This window comes from Leucopleurus acutus, assembly GCF_964270905.1.
Source record: "Leucopleurus acutus genome assembly, chromosome: 5".
NCBI lineage: Eukaryota > Metazoa > Chordata > Mammalia > Artiodactyla > Delphinidae > Leucopleurus > Leucopleurus acutus.
Genome location: NC_139147.1, coordinates 125,425,968 through 125,443,096, shown reverse-complemented (window position 1 = coordinate 125,443,096; position 17,129 = coordinate 125,425,968). Strand labels below are relative to the sequence as shown.

At 37.0% G+C, this 17,129-nt stretch overlaps 1 protein-coding gene across 4 annotated transcripts in view; it reads left to right on the top strand.

The window, feature by feature from the left end:
• ARMC8 (armadillo repeat containing 8) overlaps nucleotides 1-17,129 on the top strand; it is a 103,629-nt gene that overhangs the window by 14,643 nt on the left and 71,857 nt on the right. For 3 of the 4 annotated variants that reach the window (XM_082840480.1, XM_082840478.1, XM_082840477.1), the window contains exon 2: nucleotides 5,964-6,040. The exons of the other annotated variant lie outside the window; for it this stretch is intronic. In XM_082840480.1, the coding sequence (XP_082696606.1) occupies nucleotides 5,964-6,040 (77 nt within the window). The remainder of the gene's footprint in view (nucleotides 1-5,963; nucleotides 6,041-17,129) is intronic. 4 annotated transcript variants of the gene reach the window in all.

The window sequence follows — 17,129 nt, the reverse complement described above, 5'->3', positions numbered from 1 at the left end:
ACGCAAGAGGGAAGAGATATGGGAACATATGTATATGTATAACTGATTCACTTTGTTATAAAGCAGAAACTAACACACCATTGTAAAGCAATTATACTCCAATAAAGATGTAAAAAAAATCTTAAAAAAAAGAATAAATGAAAATATTTTCATCAAAAAAAAAGAATAAAAAATAAATAAAAGGGTATTAGTGTTTTGAAGTGAGCATGAAGCCACGTCTTGAAAGAACAGATCATCAGACACTCTTTTAACCTTTTGGCCTCTGTGGGCAGGAGGGAGGAAGAAACTCCAGTGTTTGTCCTATTTCAGGGGTAAATTAGTGCCTAGATCAAACTGTCCCTCCCCAACATTCAGGATTAAGCTCTTTATCTCTGTTTACATTAACTACCACAGGAAGCCCAGGACTCTAGGGTCCTTCCTCATGCGCATGTGTCTCTGTCCATTTACTTTTCTATCCAGAACCCTTGCCTCTCTCCCACTTCTTTCACTGGGTTTCTGTTATCCTCACCCTCTTGTCTGAACATTTCCTTCATCTTTTTGTTTAGACTGAAACCAGGCTTTTCACCTCTTGACACCCTTTTCCTCAGCTTTCTCCTGCAGTCTTCTCAGCTGTTGGCTCTTTTTCTTCCCATATCCCTCATATCTCTAGGCCTAGAAGTGGAGACAGAGAATTGCTCCTCATTGCTCTTTTCAGACCCCTCTCTTCCCTTTTCTCTAAACATTCCAGCTCTGAATCTCATCAGACTCTACCTTGTAGTCATCTATAGATCCTCTGGATCATTCCCCCTCATTTCTTTAAGATTTTAGCTCCTAGCTCATGTTCACTTTTTCTAGCACTATTTCTGTGATAATTTATGGAAATTTCATTACCTATGTAGACAATTTTTCTAAAACTCTAGACTTGCCCAATGATCATATCCTCTGTGTTCCCTTGAGGTGTTTGTCCCCATGGTTATTTCCTAGACCTTGACGTTACCAATAACTAAAACCCCTTCATAATCTCTTCAGTTTTACAAATTCTGGTCACCACCTTCTGTCCTCCCAAACCACTCCTTCTACCCGAACACCTACAAGCCTTCGTCAATCCCCCTGTTACCTGCATTCTATTAATCCTACCGCTTTTTCATTGGTCTTCAATAGGCCTGTCATTATAATCTCAACTTTGCATATACCCTCAACTCAGCTGACCCATTCCTTTGGCTTTGTCATCCTTGCCTGGTGAAATTCCAGCTCTGGTTAAATCTAACTCTATTATTCATGTCTACTTCTGTATATTTTAATGTAGCTGGAGAAAAACACAGCCATGCTGACTGGTCTCATTTTAAATTCATAATCATGAACCTCAAGAAGGTTAGTGCTGCCTGGCAGTCCTGGTATATTTTCTGGCCCATGCTGTGTTTTATTCCTTCTGTTCTTCAGTCTCGCACCCAACCCCGCAATTTTAACTTTCAGAAAATAGAGATAATCAGAGAGAATGTCCACAAGCTCTCATCACCGTATCCACCTAATTTATTGCCTCTGACTGTTGTACTTTCCATGTTCTACTTGGTCAGTAAATCCACTTCCCTCTCAATTATTATGAACGTTGTTCCAGAAGTTCTCCCCCTTCCCCAGTGCAGCATGTTTTTCTTTATCAAAACAAAACAAAAATTTCCGTCGATCAATAAGTATGCTTTAATTTATTCCGGCTTTTAAAAAAAAAAAAGGCTCTCCTGACTTCGCTTGTCCCTCTAGCTCTTACTCTCTTTCTTCACTCCCCTTTACAGTGAAACTCCTTGAAAGAGCTGTCTGTGTGTACTTTCTCTAATTCCTCTTTTCCCATTCTCTCTTAAACCCTTGCCAAGCAGGCTTTGACCCCACCACTCTGCCCACACTGTTGTTGTCAAGATCACTGATGACCTCCATGTTCCTAAGTCTAATGGTCAGGTCTTAGTTATTATCTTATGCTACACATCCGTAGCATTTGGCATATTTGATTACTCCCTCCTTGAAACCTTACCCTATCTGGCTTCTCAGATTTCCTCCCACCATACTGGCTGCTTGTTCAGATGCTCCAGAGTTCAGTCTTCAGGCCTTGCCTTATCATGGTTATTCCCTAAGTGAACTTATCCTGTGTATAATCTGTCAACTCCCTAATTTGTATCTCCCACCCACAACTCTCTCCTAAACTCTAGACATATTCAACTGCTAACTTGACATTCTCACTTGGGTGGCTAATAAAATTCTCAGTCCTAACATGTCCAAAACTGAACTTTTGATCTTCTCACTCAAACCTGCATCTCCCACAGTCTTCCTCATCTCATTAACTGACAACTCAGTCTGACTTTCTAGGTGCTCAGGCAAAAACTTTAAGTGTAATCCTTGGCTCCTCTGTTCTTTCACACTCCACATCTACTCTGACAGCATATCCAGTTTGATAGTCATTTCATCTTTAACATTTATCAGGAATCTGAGTGACTCTTACTACCTCCAGAACTCTTGCCCTAGTCCAGGCTTCCATCATCTCTCTGAAGTGACAGCATTTCTAATTATTGAATAGCCTCCTCCCTAGTCTCCCTGCTTTGTTCCCTAGCCCCCTCCACACATTTGTCTGTTTCTAAAGTTGCAACCAGAGCAGTCCTTTTAAAACAAGTCAGTTCATGTCTCTACTTTCTCAAAACTCTCTAATGGCTTCCCAACTCACACCATAAAAATAAAAATCCTTACAATGACCAACAAGGGTCTATACCAGTGTTGTCCAGTGGAAAAATAATGCCAACCACATATGTAATTAAAAATTTTCCAGCAACCATGCTATACAAGTAAAAAGAAAACATGAAATTAATTTCAATATATCTAATTTAAACCAGTATATCCAAATATTATTTCAACATGTAATCAGTGTAATGAATTATCAATGAAATTGTTTTACTTTTTTATATCAAGTCTTCAAAAATCTGATGTGTATTTTACACAATTTTGATACCAAATTTTGGTTGGAAATACTTGATTTGTATTTTGATTGGAAATACTTGATCAGTATTTAGGTTTCATGAAATTTACAGTTGAAAGTAAATTTACATACTTAAATAATTCACAACATTCTTAGAAGTTTTCTAATAACTGAATCCAGTATTGGTTTTTAAATTTTAATTTTAATTAAAGTTTAAAAATTTTAAATTCAGTTTCTAGGCACATTTCAGATGCCCAACAGCCATGAGACTAGTGGCTATCATATTGGACACCACAGCTCTTTACCATCTGGCCACTCTTCTCTGACCTCATCTCCTACTGTTTTCTCCTTTGCTCATTCTGCTCCAGCTGTTATGACCTCCTGTTCTTTGATCCCAGCAGACACTTAACATTTCAGAGCCTTTGCATTTGTTGTTCTCTTTGCTTAAAAAGCTTTGCTCCCAGGTAGCTGCATGACTTACTCCTTGACCTTTTTCAGGTCTTTGCTCAAGTGTCACCTTTTAAAGAAATTATCTCTGACCAACTTATTTAATATCTGCACCAATTGCCTTCTCTCTCAAAGTCTTATATTTCAGGCTGCCTTTTGAAAGACGAGAGAAGAGGGCTGAAAGGGGAGAGACTGATCTACAAAGGAAAGCAGTGAAATATGAGAAGTGTCCCATACAAACAACTAAGTAAATTTGTTAAGCAAAAACATAAGAGTAAAATCAGATTGAACAAGTGACTATATCCTCTCAGCTTGCTGCTACCTAGGCAGCTCAGAGGATCACTTTTGTACATAGGACTGACCCCTTTATAGATGTAAGCTCTTTAAGTGCACTGTTCTGCCTTCACATCCTCTTGTATTTTCTTTGGCACCTAGCGTAGAACTTTGACCAAAAGGCAATCTGAACACTTCAATTATTGGCTGCCCATTGATTAGCCTTTTGTGTTTTATATTCTGTGGTTGCCTTTCTACCTTCCTCCCTTCTTTTTCAGTGCCAGCAACTGGTATACTTGCTGATGGTATTTGTGTGTTGGCTTCACATGCCTTATGGCTGTGGTTGTGACCCTGATTCTTTCCTTGTCTGTTCTCATGCACTCTTATTCATTTTCCAAAACCAACTCCTCTAAGAAATCTTCACTATGTATTCTTCTGTTTTATATTCTAGTAGGGAATATAAACATGTAAACACAGTTACAATAGAATATGAATTCTTGAGGGGAGGGACCATGCCTTACTTTTTTTTTTGGCCTTTAATGCCTTCCTCAGTGCCTTGCATGTAGTAGATACGCAGTGCTTGTTAAATTGAATGAACCAGGCATAGAGCAATAGAGTTGCTATTAATGGGAGAAATTTATGTTGTTTAAAATAAGGTCTTAAACCCAAGTACCTTTTTAAAAACCACATTGAGAGGCAAGAGATGTAGAGCTGTGGGAGAGTGTGTGGAGAGAAACAGTAAAATCAAAATCTTTCCTTACATAGGAGGGAGTCTAAGAGTCTGAAGTTCACAGAACTTACCACGTTGGAAAGTCAGGAAAGCACATGTGCTCAAATGGAGTGAGAAGACATATCTGTTTGTATTATAGGAATACTGTTTTCTGTTTTACCCTGGATTTTGCTCTTGTGTATATTGTTTCTTGATATATTTGTACAGTTGTTTGCATCCCTACTTAACATTTGACAGTCTGACATCTGGGTAAAGATCAGCCCTCATTTGTTAACCAGGGGATTGAGAGAGATAATTAAGAGTCCTTCTAACTCTGTGATTCTGTTATTTTGAGGAAACCAGACCCCGTTAGCAAGTACTTAATGGTACCCTATTAGGCACAAGAATTTTCATCAGTTTGGCTTATTTGCTGCCAGTTTGTTCTTTATAAATGGAGTATGTATTAAAAGTGGGTACTTGAGTTGCCTACAAGGGTATTTTGGTTGCAAGCTCATAATGCGAAAATACACTTAGATTTTGGATTAACTATATTGTCAGGAAATTTGAGTTTATAGAATTTTTTCCAGAGTTATTTTTGGAGATTCAGAATTTTAAGCTGGCACTGTGTCTTAGCAGTTAACTCTTTTCTGATCAGGGGTTCTGGGTAAACTGGAAAAGTATTTCTTCCTCTCTATAATAATTTATTGCTAATGGGTCATAGTACATGAGCAGCATATTCCAGCAGGCATCAGGAAGAAACAGCAAGGGACAAAAATTCTTTTTTTCTGGTTCTTAAACATGTTCTTTATTTTAAATAATGTTAAGTATTGAAAATTAAATATAAAAAATAAGTATGCCCCCCAAATAAGTATTACAAGAAATAACATAATAGTGCAAACCCCAAAATACAAATAAAAGGAGGTAAGTGTCTCCCCTGCTCTTCATATTCTAACTCTCCCTCTTCTGCCCAGCTTTAGGCAGTTCAGACTGGGTAGCTCTTTTGGACCTGATAAATCATCCTAATTCTTAATTTTTTTTCCCTCACAGAAAGTGTGACAACTCCTTTATATTCGTTTTTATTTTTTGCATATGTCTGCTTCCTAGCAGTATAGCTCTCCTCTGCATCACTCTGAGAGTCTTCCTCTTGCACTAAGACTGCCCTTCATAAACTGTTCATGAAGTCCTTACCCTTTTTTCCTTGCTGAGAATCAGATTTTCCCTCCCTTTAGTGGGTATAAACAGAAGCAACATTCCCATGTTTTTTTCGTGTGTAGGTGACATCCAACAGTTAATTAAGAAACTTAGCTTGCTTCTCAATACTTAACGCCCAGTTCTTCCATCGGCAGAGCTTGCAGGGCTCACTGCAAAGGTCCCACTGTCTAGTTATGTTTTTAGTGAGAACCGGGTATCTCTTTCTTCCCCATCTTATGTTTTATCTTGTCACAAGATTTTCTCAGATAGATTTAATATAATAAGTATTTATAAAAATTCTAATGCTTCTACCTTAAGTTAGATTATATAGCTGTTTGATGTTATGGGTGATACTGTGAATTTGTGATTTGCACGGCTTCAGATGTCATAATTTTTCCCCCCACTTTCTAGGAAGTAACAGCTAGCAGTCGCCACTATGTTGACAGGCTATTTGACCCTGATCCCCAGAAAGTTCTACAAGGTGTCATGTAAGTAGTATGTATTTAAGAGTCTATCAAAAAGTCTTGTTTGTTTCATGTTTGAATCTGTCAAGTATTATAATTCTGAAAATGCAGGGTTGTAACTTTTTTCTTCTGTTTTGGAAAGACCCCTTGACATTCATGACTTTAATATGGTACTATAAAGAATTGTCTGTTGGATAGTTAACTGACATGGTTAGCTTCATTTTTTGTAGAATACTTGTTTTACATTTTAAAAAATGTTTACTTTGGAGAATGCTTTTGTGACTTCCATATCCAGCAAAAGCAAGAGAGTAAAATTGATTATCTTTGATAATTGGAAAGCGGGTGGGAGAATAGGTCACCAGGGTTTTGGGCTTCTTGTTTTGCTTTGTTTTTGGTTAACTCATTGACTGTCTTTAAGGTTTGAATTTCCTAGTGATGTTCTAAATACAAGAATTTAGAAAGCAGTCATTAAAAAATTTAAACTTTTTTTTCCCACATTTTAAATAAACTCTTGATAACCTAAATGCCCTTCTTTTCTCCACAATTGCCTCATGTTTAATGAGAGGAAATATTTTTAAGCAACATACCCGAGGTGATTATTCTTAAAAAAAAAAAAAAAGTGGGACAAGTGCAATAAAATTGCAAATGATTGAAAGATGAATTCTCTCTCCTAAGAGCAGATTTTCATGCTCTTATCACATTACTTGTAAGAAAGAAGGTCTAGCCTAAGGCGACTGACTCATAGGGTTGGGAAACACGGAGCACCCACAGGGCTGAGCTGTGTCCTGGGGAAGGAGGACCCAAAAAAGGTCAGGATGAGATACATTTGGGATAGCAGTGAGGGCACAAATGAGTCCCTTTCTTCTTAACCCTGTTAGTGTTATCAGCAAGATAACATCTTTAGTTTAACTCTTGCTCAACCATGGCAAGGCTAGGATGCGTCCCACTTCCAAAAAAAAAAAGCTCTATAGCAGGGACGTCTTGAGAGTGTGTATTTGTAAAGTAGAGGCAAGATAAGTAAGGCTGCTTGACTCTTCAAATTGAGCTAGAAGGGAAGGTGAGGAGCTGGATGGAGATCCACCTGGGAAACTCGACACCTTCTCTTCACATCTTCTCAGTTTACAGAAACAGGAGATGATATTTCTTGTTTTCTCATTATGTTAACTTTGCCTTTGTCCCCTTAACTGGGAGACTATAATGATTTAATCAGCACCTTTAAGTCTAGTTTGATTAATACCAGGAAAAGTGGTATTAAATCTGTCTCTTAAATAAATCAGTTTGGGTTGTACCTACACACACAAATTAGTGGAAGAGATAGGTTTAATTTGACATTCTTTCTTAGACAGGCAGACACTCCCCCACACAAAGCTAGACACAGCTTTGTATATTGCTAATCCTAGATATCACTTAAGATTCCTCAATAAATAGTTCAGCTGGAAATGTCAGACTCATTAAGTATTCAGTAAATGATACAAGATGATATTATTGTTGTTGTTGTTTTCATTATTACTGCTTCTGTGGCAGTTTAGGAGAAAGGTAAATTTCTCAGTCAAGGATTCTGCGTGAAAGACTTGTATCTTGAGTCATATCTGATGTGAGTAGCTGATTCAAATGTTGTCACTGTTAGAAATTTCTCATTTACCAAAAAACACTGTAGCTTTTTTAAAGGTGATTAAATATCAAATAAGGTATAAAAAACACTGGGAAGGGTTTCCCTGGTGGCGCAGTGGTTGAGAATCCGCCTGCTGATGCAGGGGACACGGGTTCGTGCCCCGGTCCGGGAAGATCCCACATGCCGCGGAGCGGCTGGGCCCGTGAGCCATGGCCGTTGAGCCTGCGCGTCCGGAGCCTGTGCTCCGCAATGGGAGAGGCCACAACAGTGAGAGGCCCGCTACTGCAAAAAAAAAAAAAAACCACTGGGAAGAGTGTATTATTTCAAACTAGCTATGGTATAGTTTGATAGACTTAGTGCCTCTTAAAAAATTATCAAGTCTAAGACACTTAGCTGTCAGCTAAGAAGATAAGGAAGGTTTGTGTGGAGGGATAGTGGAGTGGAAAGAGCATGGGCTTTCAAGTTGGACAACGGTAGGTTGGATACCTGGTTCTGATACTTCCTAGTGGTGTCCTTTCCTAGTACAGTGCTTGGGCAGGTTATTTGATTTCTTTGAGCGTCAACTTTATCATCTGTAAAGAGAGAGTAATACTGCCCATCTTGCCAAGTGGTTAAGAATTAAGACAGAAATATAACATTCAGTGCCTGGTATGTTGTGGATACCCACAAATTGGTACTTAAATGGTTAGTAGTTATTGACCCTAATTTAAAACAACTTCAAAAATAAGGTGATTCTTTTCAAAGAAGAGAAAGAAAAACTAAAAAAATGTCAGAGATAAAACAATTCCCACCGAAGGAGAAGAAGAGGGAGAGGAGCTAGAATTCTTGATTCAGACAAGAAAATCTGAGTGATAACGCGTTCCAGTAAATGTGATTGCTACTTAAAATACTAAAATCTATTTAGAGTTTGAAACGGACAGATCACCCAAAATCTTTTCACTTTATGGCCTTCTGGGGGCGTGTGTAGTATGATTTGATAAAGCTTTCTTTACCGCAGAGAGAAAAAATTATCCTTTCTGACTTAATTCTTTCCTGAATTTTGTTACTGTCTGAAGATTAATTGTACGTAGTCAATTGAATGAAAAATGAGTTAAATTTTTAACATTTACTTTTAAGTAACCTTGTCTAATACAAGAATAATACAATATTGATAGAGGAAAAGGGGGAGCCAAAATGATGTTTAGGAAAAGAGAATTGACCAATTCTTTTCTTTTATTTAATACACATTACACAGCCACCGTTGTGTCAGTCATACAGAGACCATTACTAGACCAAAAGAGGCAGGTAGAAGGAAGGTGGCCACAGAGTGTAAACAACCAAAGGTAGCCTTCTGGTTTTAGGGAAGTAAAAGACAGAGGCTGAAGTAACCAGCTTTGAATCCAAAATATCCAATTTGAAGGACATAAAAAAGAATTGATGACTAGCTTTAGCTATGAGACAACCAGAGCTCTATCATTTTTCTAGCAATATTAGTCTGATTTTTCACTAGCAGGAAAAACAAAATCGAAGAAATTAAAGATGAATAATAACTTTTCATCAAGGCCTCTAACTAATCTACTCAGCTGAGTTAGAGCCATAGACCTATGCATAAATATAGGGAACTTCTTTGTAGATAACCCATGTTGTGAAGGACTGTTTTACCTAGTCAGTGAGTATGCCTTTGAAGAATACTATTAAACATCAGAACTGCTTAAGTTTAATTGTTAAAGAATGAGGAGTTATCCTAGAGACAACTTTTTTGTTTATAGTACAATATTTAGCATAAATTTGAATGGTCCTATTATACTAAAGGTTTGAAAACAGAATTAGGTCCTGAAAAGCAAGGTTTCAAATGTGTAACTGAGTAGTTAATGGAGTAAGATAGGAGTCAGATATGAGCAGAGAGAACAGGGCAATCAGCTGTGTAGGTCATAAACTACAGCCTTTGCAACTACAACAGAGAGTAGGTACATCAGATAAACTATACCGTATTGCAAATTTTCAGCTTCCTCTAGTGTGGTGATCTGCGTGTGACTTTAAAAAAACAATTACAGGATGTTTTTGGTGAAGTTACCCTGGTATTAGCTCAACCATGGTAAATTTCATAGTTGCAGAAGAATAACTGTTGAAATGTTTTTGTAGACCTTGAGTTAAAGCTGCTTAAATATTGTGCTTTTTTTTAACATACCTAAATTAGAGCACCTGAATCTGGTTTTGACGTTAGTGATTCTCTGTGAAAAAAATCAACAGATATCCCCCTGTGGCCTTACGTTGATATTCCCTATGTTGAAAGGCAAAAGATGATACAAGCAAATGTGGCTGGCTTTGTAGTTTCAAAGTTGAATCAAACTAGAAAACTAGATTGGCTCTTTCTGGTAAACTAAGGCAGGCAGTTGTGGATACTGTAGAATTGTGTGGTTTTCACCAAGTATCAATTTTTAAGAAGTGTCTTCTGAAGTATTTTAATATACTGATGAAATAAGTTCATTTTGGTAATGGTTTTGGTACTTCATTCTCTGGTTCCAAGCAAGTATGTACCTCTGGTTTCAGTAGAATATAGGCACTTTCCATTTTCTTGCATGTCCTAAAGATATGAGCTCCCATAAAATGAAGCCTCTGGCTTTTGGAAATTTTAAATTAAGGATAAGTTTTAGGCTAATTCAAAAGAAATGTCCTGTTAGTTACTTTCAAAAGTGTTACAGGTAAACATAAGTGAAGATGACCTTAACACCAAATGAAATGGTGTGATTCTGAGAGTTACTTGTTTAAAACTTTGTATTCTGAGACAGGTTAGTCTGGTTAAAAGGGTAGCAAGATTTTCCAGAAATTGTTAGATCAGATTGACATAGTTTTGTGTACAGATATATAAGCTGTTTATATATGTATGTGATACTAACTTTGAACATCAAAAATAGCTGAATATTTGTATGCATATCTGTATATATATCTTTTCATATTTATAAGCCACTTAACTGTATGCTTCCATATTCATAATGTTCTAACACATTTCTGATGTTCTTTGGAATGATTACATATATTAAAAATATTTATTAATGTACTGTAAAAATATTTTACATTTATTAGTGCAGTTATTACATTGCACTTTTCATTTTTGGAGAATGTAAGGTGATTTGTAATCACCTGATAACTCTGATAAAACAGAGTTAAGTACAACTCCTAAACTAGTGTTTATAAAAATCGGAACTGTATCTGACGCTACCCTACACTCCAGAAATCTACACCTCAGGGTAATTTGTTGATAAGAATGAACTGAATTACTGTCAATTCTCAGTTCTGTTCAATTTATACATATAGTAGGTGCACAATAATTGCCTAAGTTGACTTGAAATGAAGTTCACTGTAAATCTCTCAAGTACCTGCTGAATCAAAGCCTTATGTTAAAAGTAACTTTAGTTTGAATAATAGATCATCATTATCCACTTCTTTTAAAATTGGCAGTTCACATATGATGATGGTGATTTTGATTGGAATATGAATAATCTCATTCCTTAACCATGCTGGATATTAGAAACTTATTGTACTTGGATGTTTGGATGTTACATTTTCCAAAAAGAACATCATAATAATTATTATTACAGGGTCAGAGCAGTGATTAAGTTTGTAATTTTCCAAGTCCAAATAATTTTGTTAAGTTGTTTACCCTGTTGCCTTATTATAGCTACCCACAAATACGTATTTCTTCCTTATGTCTTATGAAAACTCACTTTTCATAAGTAGGTCAGACGTTAGACTGTACTTTTCCGTATCTACTGTACTTTTTGGCTACTTCATGCCAATTAGACCAAGAATGAATGTGTAGTATTCCAAATAAGAGCTGCTTCAGGTAAGTGAAGAGTCATACTGGTTCAAAATGAAAATGACATCATTGATCTTTAGCTTCTGGCCCCAGCCTTCAATGACTTTAAAGATAATTTTCTATTTTTAGATGATAATTAGGTTTTCAGTTAAAATTTATGGTGTCTTGACTGTTTAGGAATAATATGCTCATACCTGATTGACTTAGACTTTGTCTCCAACAGGTCTAGGTTCCAATTATTATTTTTTTTACTTTTCCTACTATTTTAATGACAAAGTGTGGTGTTTACTTTCTCTCTTGGTTTTGATCACAAATCATAACACTCTGATTTAGACATATGCTGTAGTAGGCACTGCACATCTCATTTTTATATTCAAGACCTTTTTCTCTACCACACTAAAAATTAAACTCCTTCAGAGCAAAGAAAGGAAGTAGAAAGGTTAACCTCCATGTAAAAGTGGGTGCATTTTGAGTCCATTTATTACCGGGCAAATTTAAGGTTCTAGCTAGATTTTAGCCGAAAATGTTCTCTGCCAAATGCATTTTTGTAACATCTTAATATCGACTCCTCTATTCCCATCCTCAAGGAGTAGACTATCCCCAAGGCTTACATTTTAGCTTTTCTACCCAGATATTCTTATCTCATCTCAAAGATAATTCAGTATGTATAAATTCAAGATAGATCCTTGTCTTGCTAAGGGATTTATTCTCCAAACTTCCTAGTGTTCTCTGCACCCAGGCACCCAGACTTGAAGTAGTCACTCAAGACATGTCACATATCACATTTCCTGTACCTGTCAAACCTATCAAATCATCTTGTTAACTGCTTCCTTAAAATGTCCTCTCTATTAATGGTTCCTATGCTGCTACTTAGTCTCATATAACCAGATACCTGGATGGATTGAGTAGTTTTTTAAACAAACATTTATTGAGTGCCTATCAGGTGCTAGGTAGGCATTGTGCTAGTATGGGAGTATATAAGAGTGAATAATTAGTCACTGCTCTGGGAGATCCAAAAGTCTAATGAAGGAGTCAGATAACTAAAGAGACAGTTCACTGTAGTTTGATTAGTGAATACTGTGATAATGATAAGCACAGAGGGTCTTGGGACCACAGAGGAAGGGCATCAGCCGTTTAGTTGCCTCTCGACTCTAGAATTATCTGTATTCCAGTCCATTCCACATTCAGCTTATCTTCCATTGTCATTGCTTCCTTCATGTCCTTTTTCTGATCAAAAACATGATTTCTCCTTAATCCATCCCCCTTTAGTTTGTCTCTTCTCCCTTTCACTTTTCTAACTTTGTTCCATGCTTAATGTTCCACCTTAAAAGGAACCTTCTTTTCAATCTTGGCTCCTGGTACTGCCCCAGAAGTATGCCATATTCATTTCCAGTATGGTTCCTTTTGCCCTCCTCATCCACTTATTCAAATCCTAGCCATTTTCTAAGGTCCATCTTAGTTCCTACCATTGCTTCAAAACCTGTGAAGCTTGTCTTATCATCTACTTTTCTCAGCCCTATAAGCACACTATTTATAATATACACTGCCTTACATTGTTAGTGTTATTTTTGTCATCTCAAAAAGATTGTAAACTCTTCAGATCAGACATCTCATTATGTGATGCTTTTGTATCCTTCATAGAGCCTAGCACAGTGCTCAGCTCAAAAAGTAATTGTTGAATTTCAGTAGTATGTTAGTAGGGCATTCCACCTCCTCCAATATTAAGGATTGATGGACATGAGATTGAGATTATATATTTCTTTGATCTACTGGGAAAAGGATGTCTTGCCTAAAAGATATGCTTTTATTTTGCATAAAAATGTAAATTGAAAGACAGGAGGAAAAAGGAAATTCATTTACTAAATTCTTTTGTCTTTTCTCTGAATGCCTGATATCACTGGAGGTAATGGAAAAAACACTTGGCATAAGGGACATGGGTTGAGACTGGCTCTGTCATTTATTGTGGAGCTCTGAGAAGAGCCCAAACCCAAGTCTTAGCTTCCTCATCTGTAAAATGGGGTTAATATTACTCAAGATTGTGGTGAAGATTAAATAATGGGTATGGAATGCTTTGTGAACTTCAAAGCAATGTGTAAACCCTGCCTAGTTTTGTTGTGCTCCCATCTTGATAGTTGTGAGTTTGTATTTTACAAAAATACGGATTTCTATATGGCATGTTTTGTGATCCATTGATAGTAACTTCTCTGATATTTCCAGGTCAGACTGGTTTCTTGCCTCTGAAGAGGAGACAGACTTCTTTCCTAAAAAAGTAATGAGTATGTTATGATACAGGCCACTAGGAGGGATACCTAACCCAGACTTGGGAGTTGTCAGGGCATGCTTCCTGGAGGATGACACTGACATAGAAGCTCAGACCTGAAAGATGAGTAAAATTGGCCAGGGAATGATATAAGGGAGGGAATAATAAGGAAATGAAAGAGAGAGAAAATAGCTACACTCTGGGAACTGAAAGAAGCTTCATTTGGCTGGCTCTGAAATTGAATCTTACCCTGTACTTAGATCTGCTAAAAATGAGTATATGTATTCATTATTGTCTCTTTCGATTTTAACTCTTTCATAGAAATGATCTTCTGGTACAACTGAATAGAATTTATTTGCAGGGCGTTAACATCTCTTCCTTGTCTAGTATAGGTATATTTTACTTATTAGAGCCAGAGCAAGAATTGTTTTCTTTAGACATTGGTCCATTTTATTAATTGTGTTCTCTTTAGCCTGCGATTACTCTATAACTACCAGCTGCCTCCTTCGTGTCCTTTTTGCAAACTATTAGGAGAACTGGAAAGTTGGTTTTGGAGTTTTTGTTTGCTTTTGTCTATAAAAACATTTAATCTGGCATGGTTTGAGGTATTTGGGTTGTGTTTATAAGGTGGGGACACCTCATTTCTGCTTCGTTTAGGAAGAATGGGGAGAAATCTGAGAAAATGTTAGGGTTGGGAATTCCAGAATAGAGAGAACCTCCAGAATGGCACCTAGCATAAATAAACCCTCAGTAGATAGATAGCTACTGGACAAATGAATGTACTGTGTTGGTATAGGCAGAACACATTAAGAGAAAAGAAGAAGATGAAAGAAGATGACAGACTGCTAGGTTAGGGTCTATAAGCTGACAACTGGGAAGCAGGTCTCTAAGAAAACAGCAGACATCCATAAGGAGGCAGGAGCTTAGATGTACAATTTATCATCAACTATGCTTTGCTCAGGGAAGCTTCAGTATCACATAATTTTATAATCATGTATCAGAACTTGGTTAAAACCTTAGTAAACTTCATTCAGCTTAGTCCTCATAAACAAAAAATACTCCTGTTGATCCCCTATAAACCATATGGAAGATCTGAGGGATATTTACAGAGAGAGAGGTAAGGACCTGAAAAACAGACCACCCTCAAGCACTGAGCTGAAGGAAGAAGACTAACAGGTACAGTGTTTGGCTCAAGACTTGTGAAAATGCTATTCAAAAATCTGTGGGGAGAATCAGCTTTTAGCAGACCACTACGTCATAGCAGCATTTTTCTGTAATAATTGAAGAAGGTAATTAAGGAGAGGGGTATTATAATTATTGTTACCAGGGTTTTCTCAATGCCAGTGAAATTGGTTGGTACTGGAAACACAAGCTGACAATAACATTTAGTCACTGATTTTCTTAATAACTCCCCCCCCCGCCCCCACTTTCTACTCTGTTTTTCTATAAGATCATGGTTTGCCAGTTACAGAACTTTTTCAGAATTGTAACTTTCATGGTCAGCAAAAAATTCCTGTATACTGTAGAGCTATACCTAGAAGAGAAGTCAAAGAGATCTCAGTAAGTAATTAGAGAAATGTATTTTGGAATATGAAAAAAAGATAATTTATAATGTTTCAATATGTATGTGCTTAGGGGTGACCATGTTAGAAAACTTAATGAGGTATGAATGCAAGAGCAGAAACTGTGGACTGATGTCAGTATGGTATTGATGACCCATATACCATGAGTGCCACTGATCTGATTTTCCGAAGTGAAATAACTTTTAATGAAAAGTATAGTCTTGAGCAGAAGCAAGAAGAACTATAATCCTGCAGCCTGTGGAACAAAAACCACATTCACAGAAAGATAGACAAGATGAAAAGGCAGAGGGCTATGTACCAGATGAAGGAAAAAGATAAAACCCCAGAAAAACAACTAAATGAAGTGGAGATAGGCAACCTTCCAGAAAAAGAATTCAGAATAATGATAGTGAAGATGATCCAGGACCTCAGAAAAAGAATGGAGGCAAAGATCGAGAAGATGCAAGAAATGTTTAACAAAGACGTAGAAGAATTAAAGAACAAACACACAGAAATAAACAATACAATAACTGAAATGAAAACTACACTAGAAGAAATCAATAGCAGAATAACTGAGGCAGAAGAACGGATAAGTGACCTGAAAGAATGGTGAAATTCACTGCTGAGGAGCAGAGTAAAGAAAAAAGAATGAAAAGAAATGAAGACAGCCTAAGAGACCTCTGGGACAACATTAAATGCAACAGCATTTGCATTACAGGGGTCCCAGAAGAAGAGAGGGAGAAAGGACCCGAGAAAATATTTGAAGAGATTATAGTCAAAAACTTCCTTAACATGGGAAAGGAAATAGCCACCCAAGTCCAGGAAGTGCAGAGAGTCCCATACAGGATAAACCCAAGGAGAAACATGCCGAGACACATAGTAATCAAATTGGCAAAAATTAAAGACAAAGAAAAAGTATTGAAAGCAGCAAGGGAAAAATGACAAAATAACATACAAGGGAACTCCCATAAGGTTAACAGCTGATTTCTCAGCAGAAACTCTACAAGCCAGAAGGGAGTGGCATGACATATTTAAAGTGATGAGAGGGAAGAACCTACAACCAAGATTACTCTACCTGGCAAGGATCTCATTCAGATTCGATGGAGAAATCAAAAGCTTTACAGACAAGCAAAAGCTGAGAGAATTCAGCACCACCAAACCAGCTCTACAACAAATGCTAAAGGAACTTCTCTAAGTGGGAAACACAAGAGAAGAAAAGGACCTACAAAAAACAAACCCAAAACAATTAAGAAAATGGTAATAGGGACATACAAATTGATAATTACCTTAAACGTGAATGGATTAAATGCTCCAACCAAAAGACACAGGCTCGCTGAATGGATACAAAAACAAGACCTATATATATATGCTGTCTACAAGAGAGCCACATCAGACCTAGGGACACATACAGACTGAAAGTGAGGGGATGGAAAAAGATATTCCATGCAAATGGAAATCAAAAGAAAGCTGGAGTAGCCATACTCATATCAGATAAAATAGACTTTAAAATAAAGAATGTTACAACACACAAGGAAGGACAGTACATAATGATCAAGGGATCAATCCAAGGAGAAGATATAACAATTATAAATATATATGTGCACCCAACATAGGAGCACCTCAATACATAAGGCAACTGCTAGCAGCTATAAAAGAGGAAATCGACAGTAACACAGTAATAGTGGGGGACTTTAACACCTCACTTACACCAATAGACAGGTCATCCAAAATGAAAATAAATAAGGAAACAGAAGCTTTAAATGACACAATAGACCAGATAGATTTATTTGATATTTATAGGAGATTCCATCCAAAAACAGCAGATTACACTTTATTCTCAAGTGCGCACGGAACATTCTCCAGGGTAGATCACACCTTGGGTC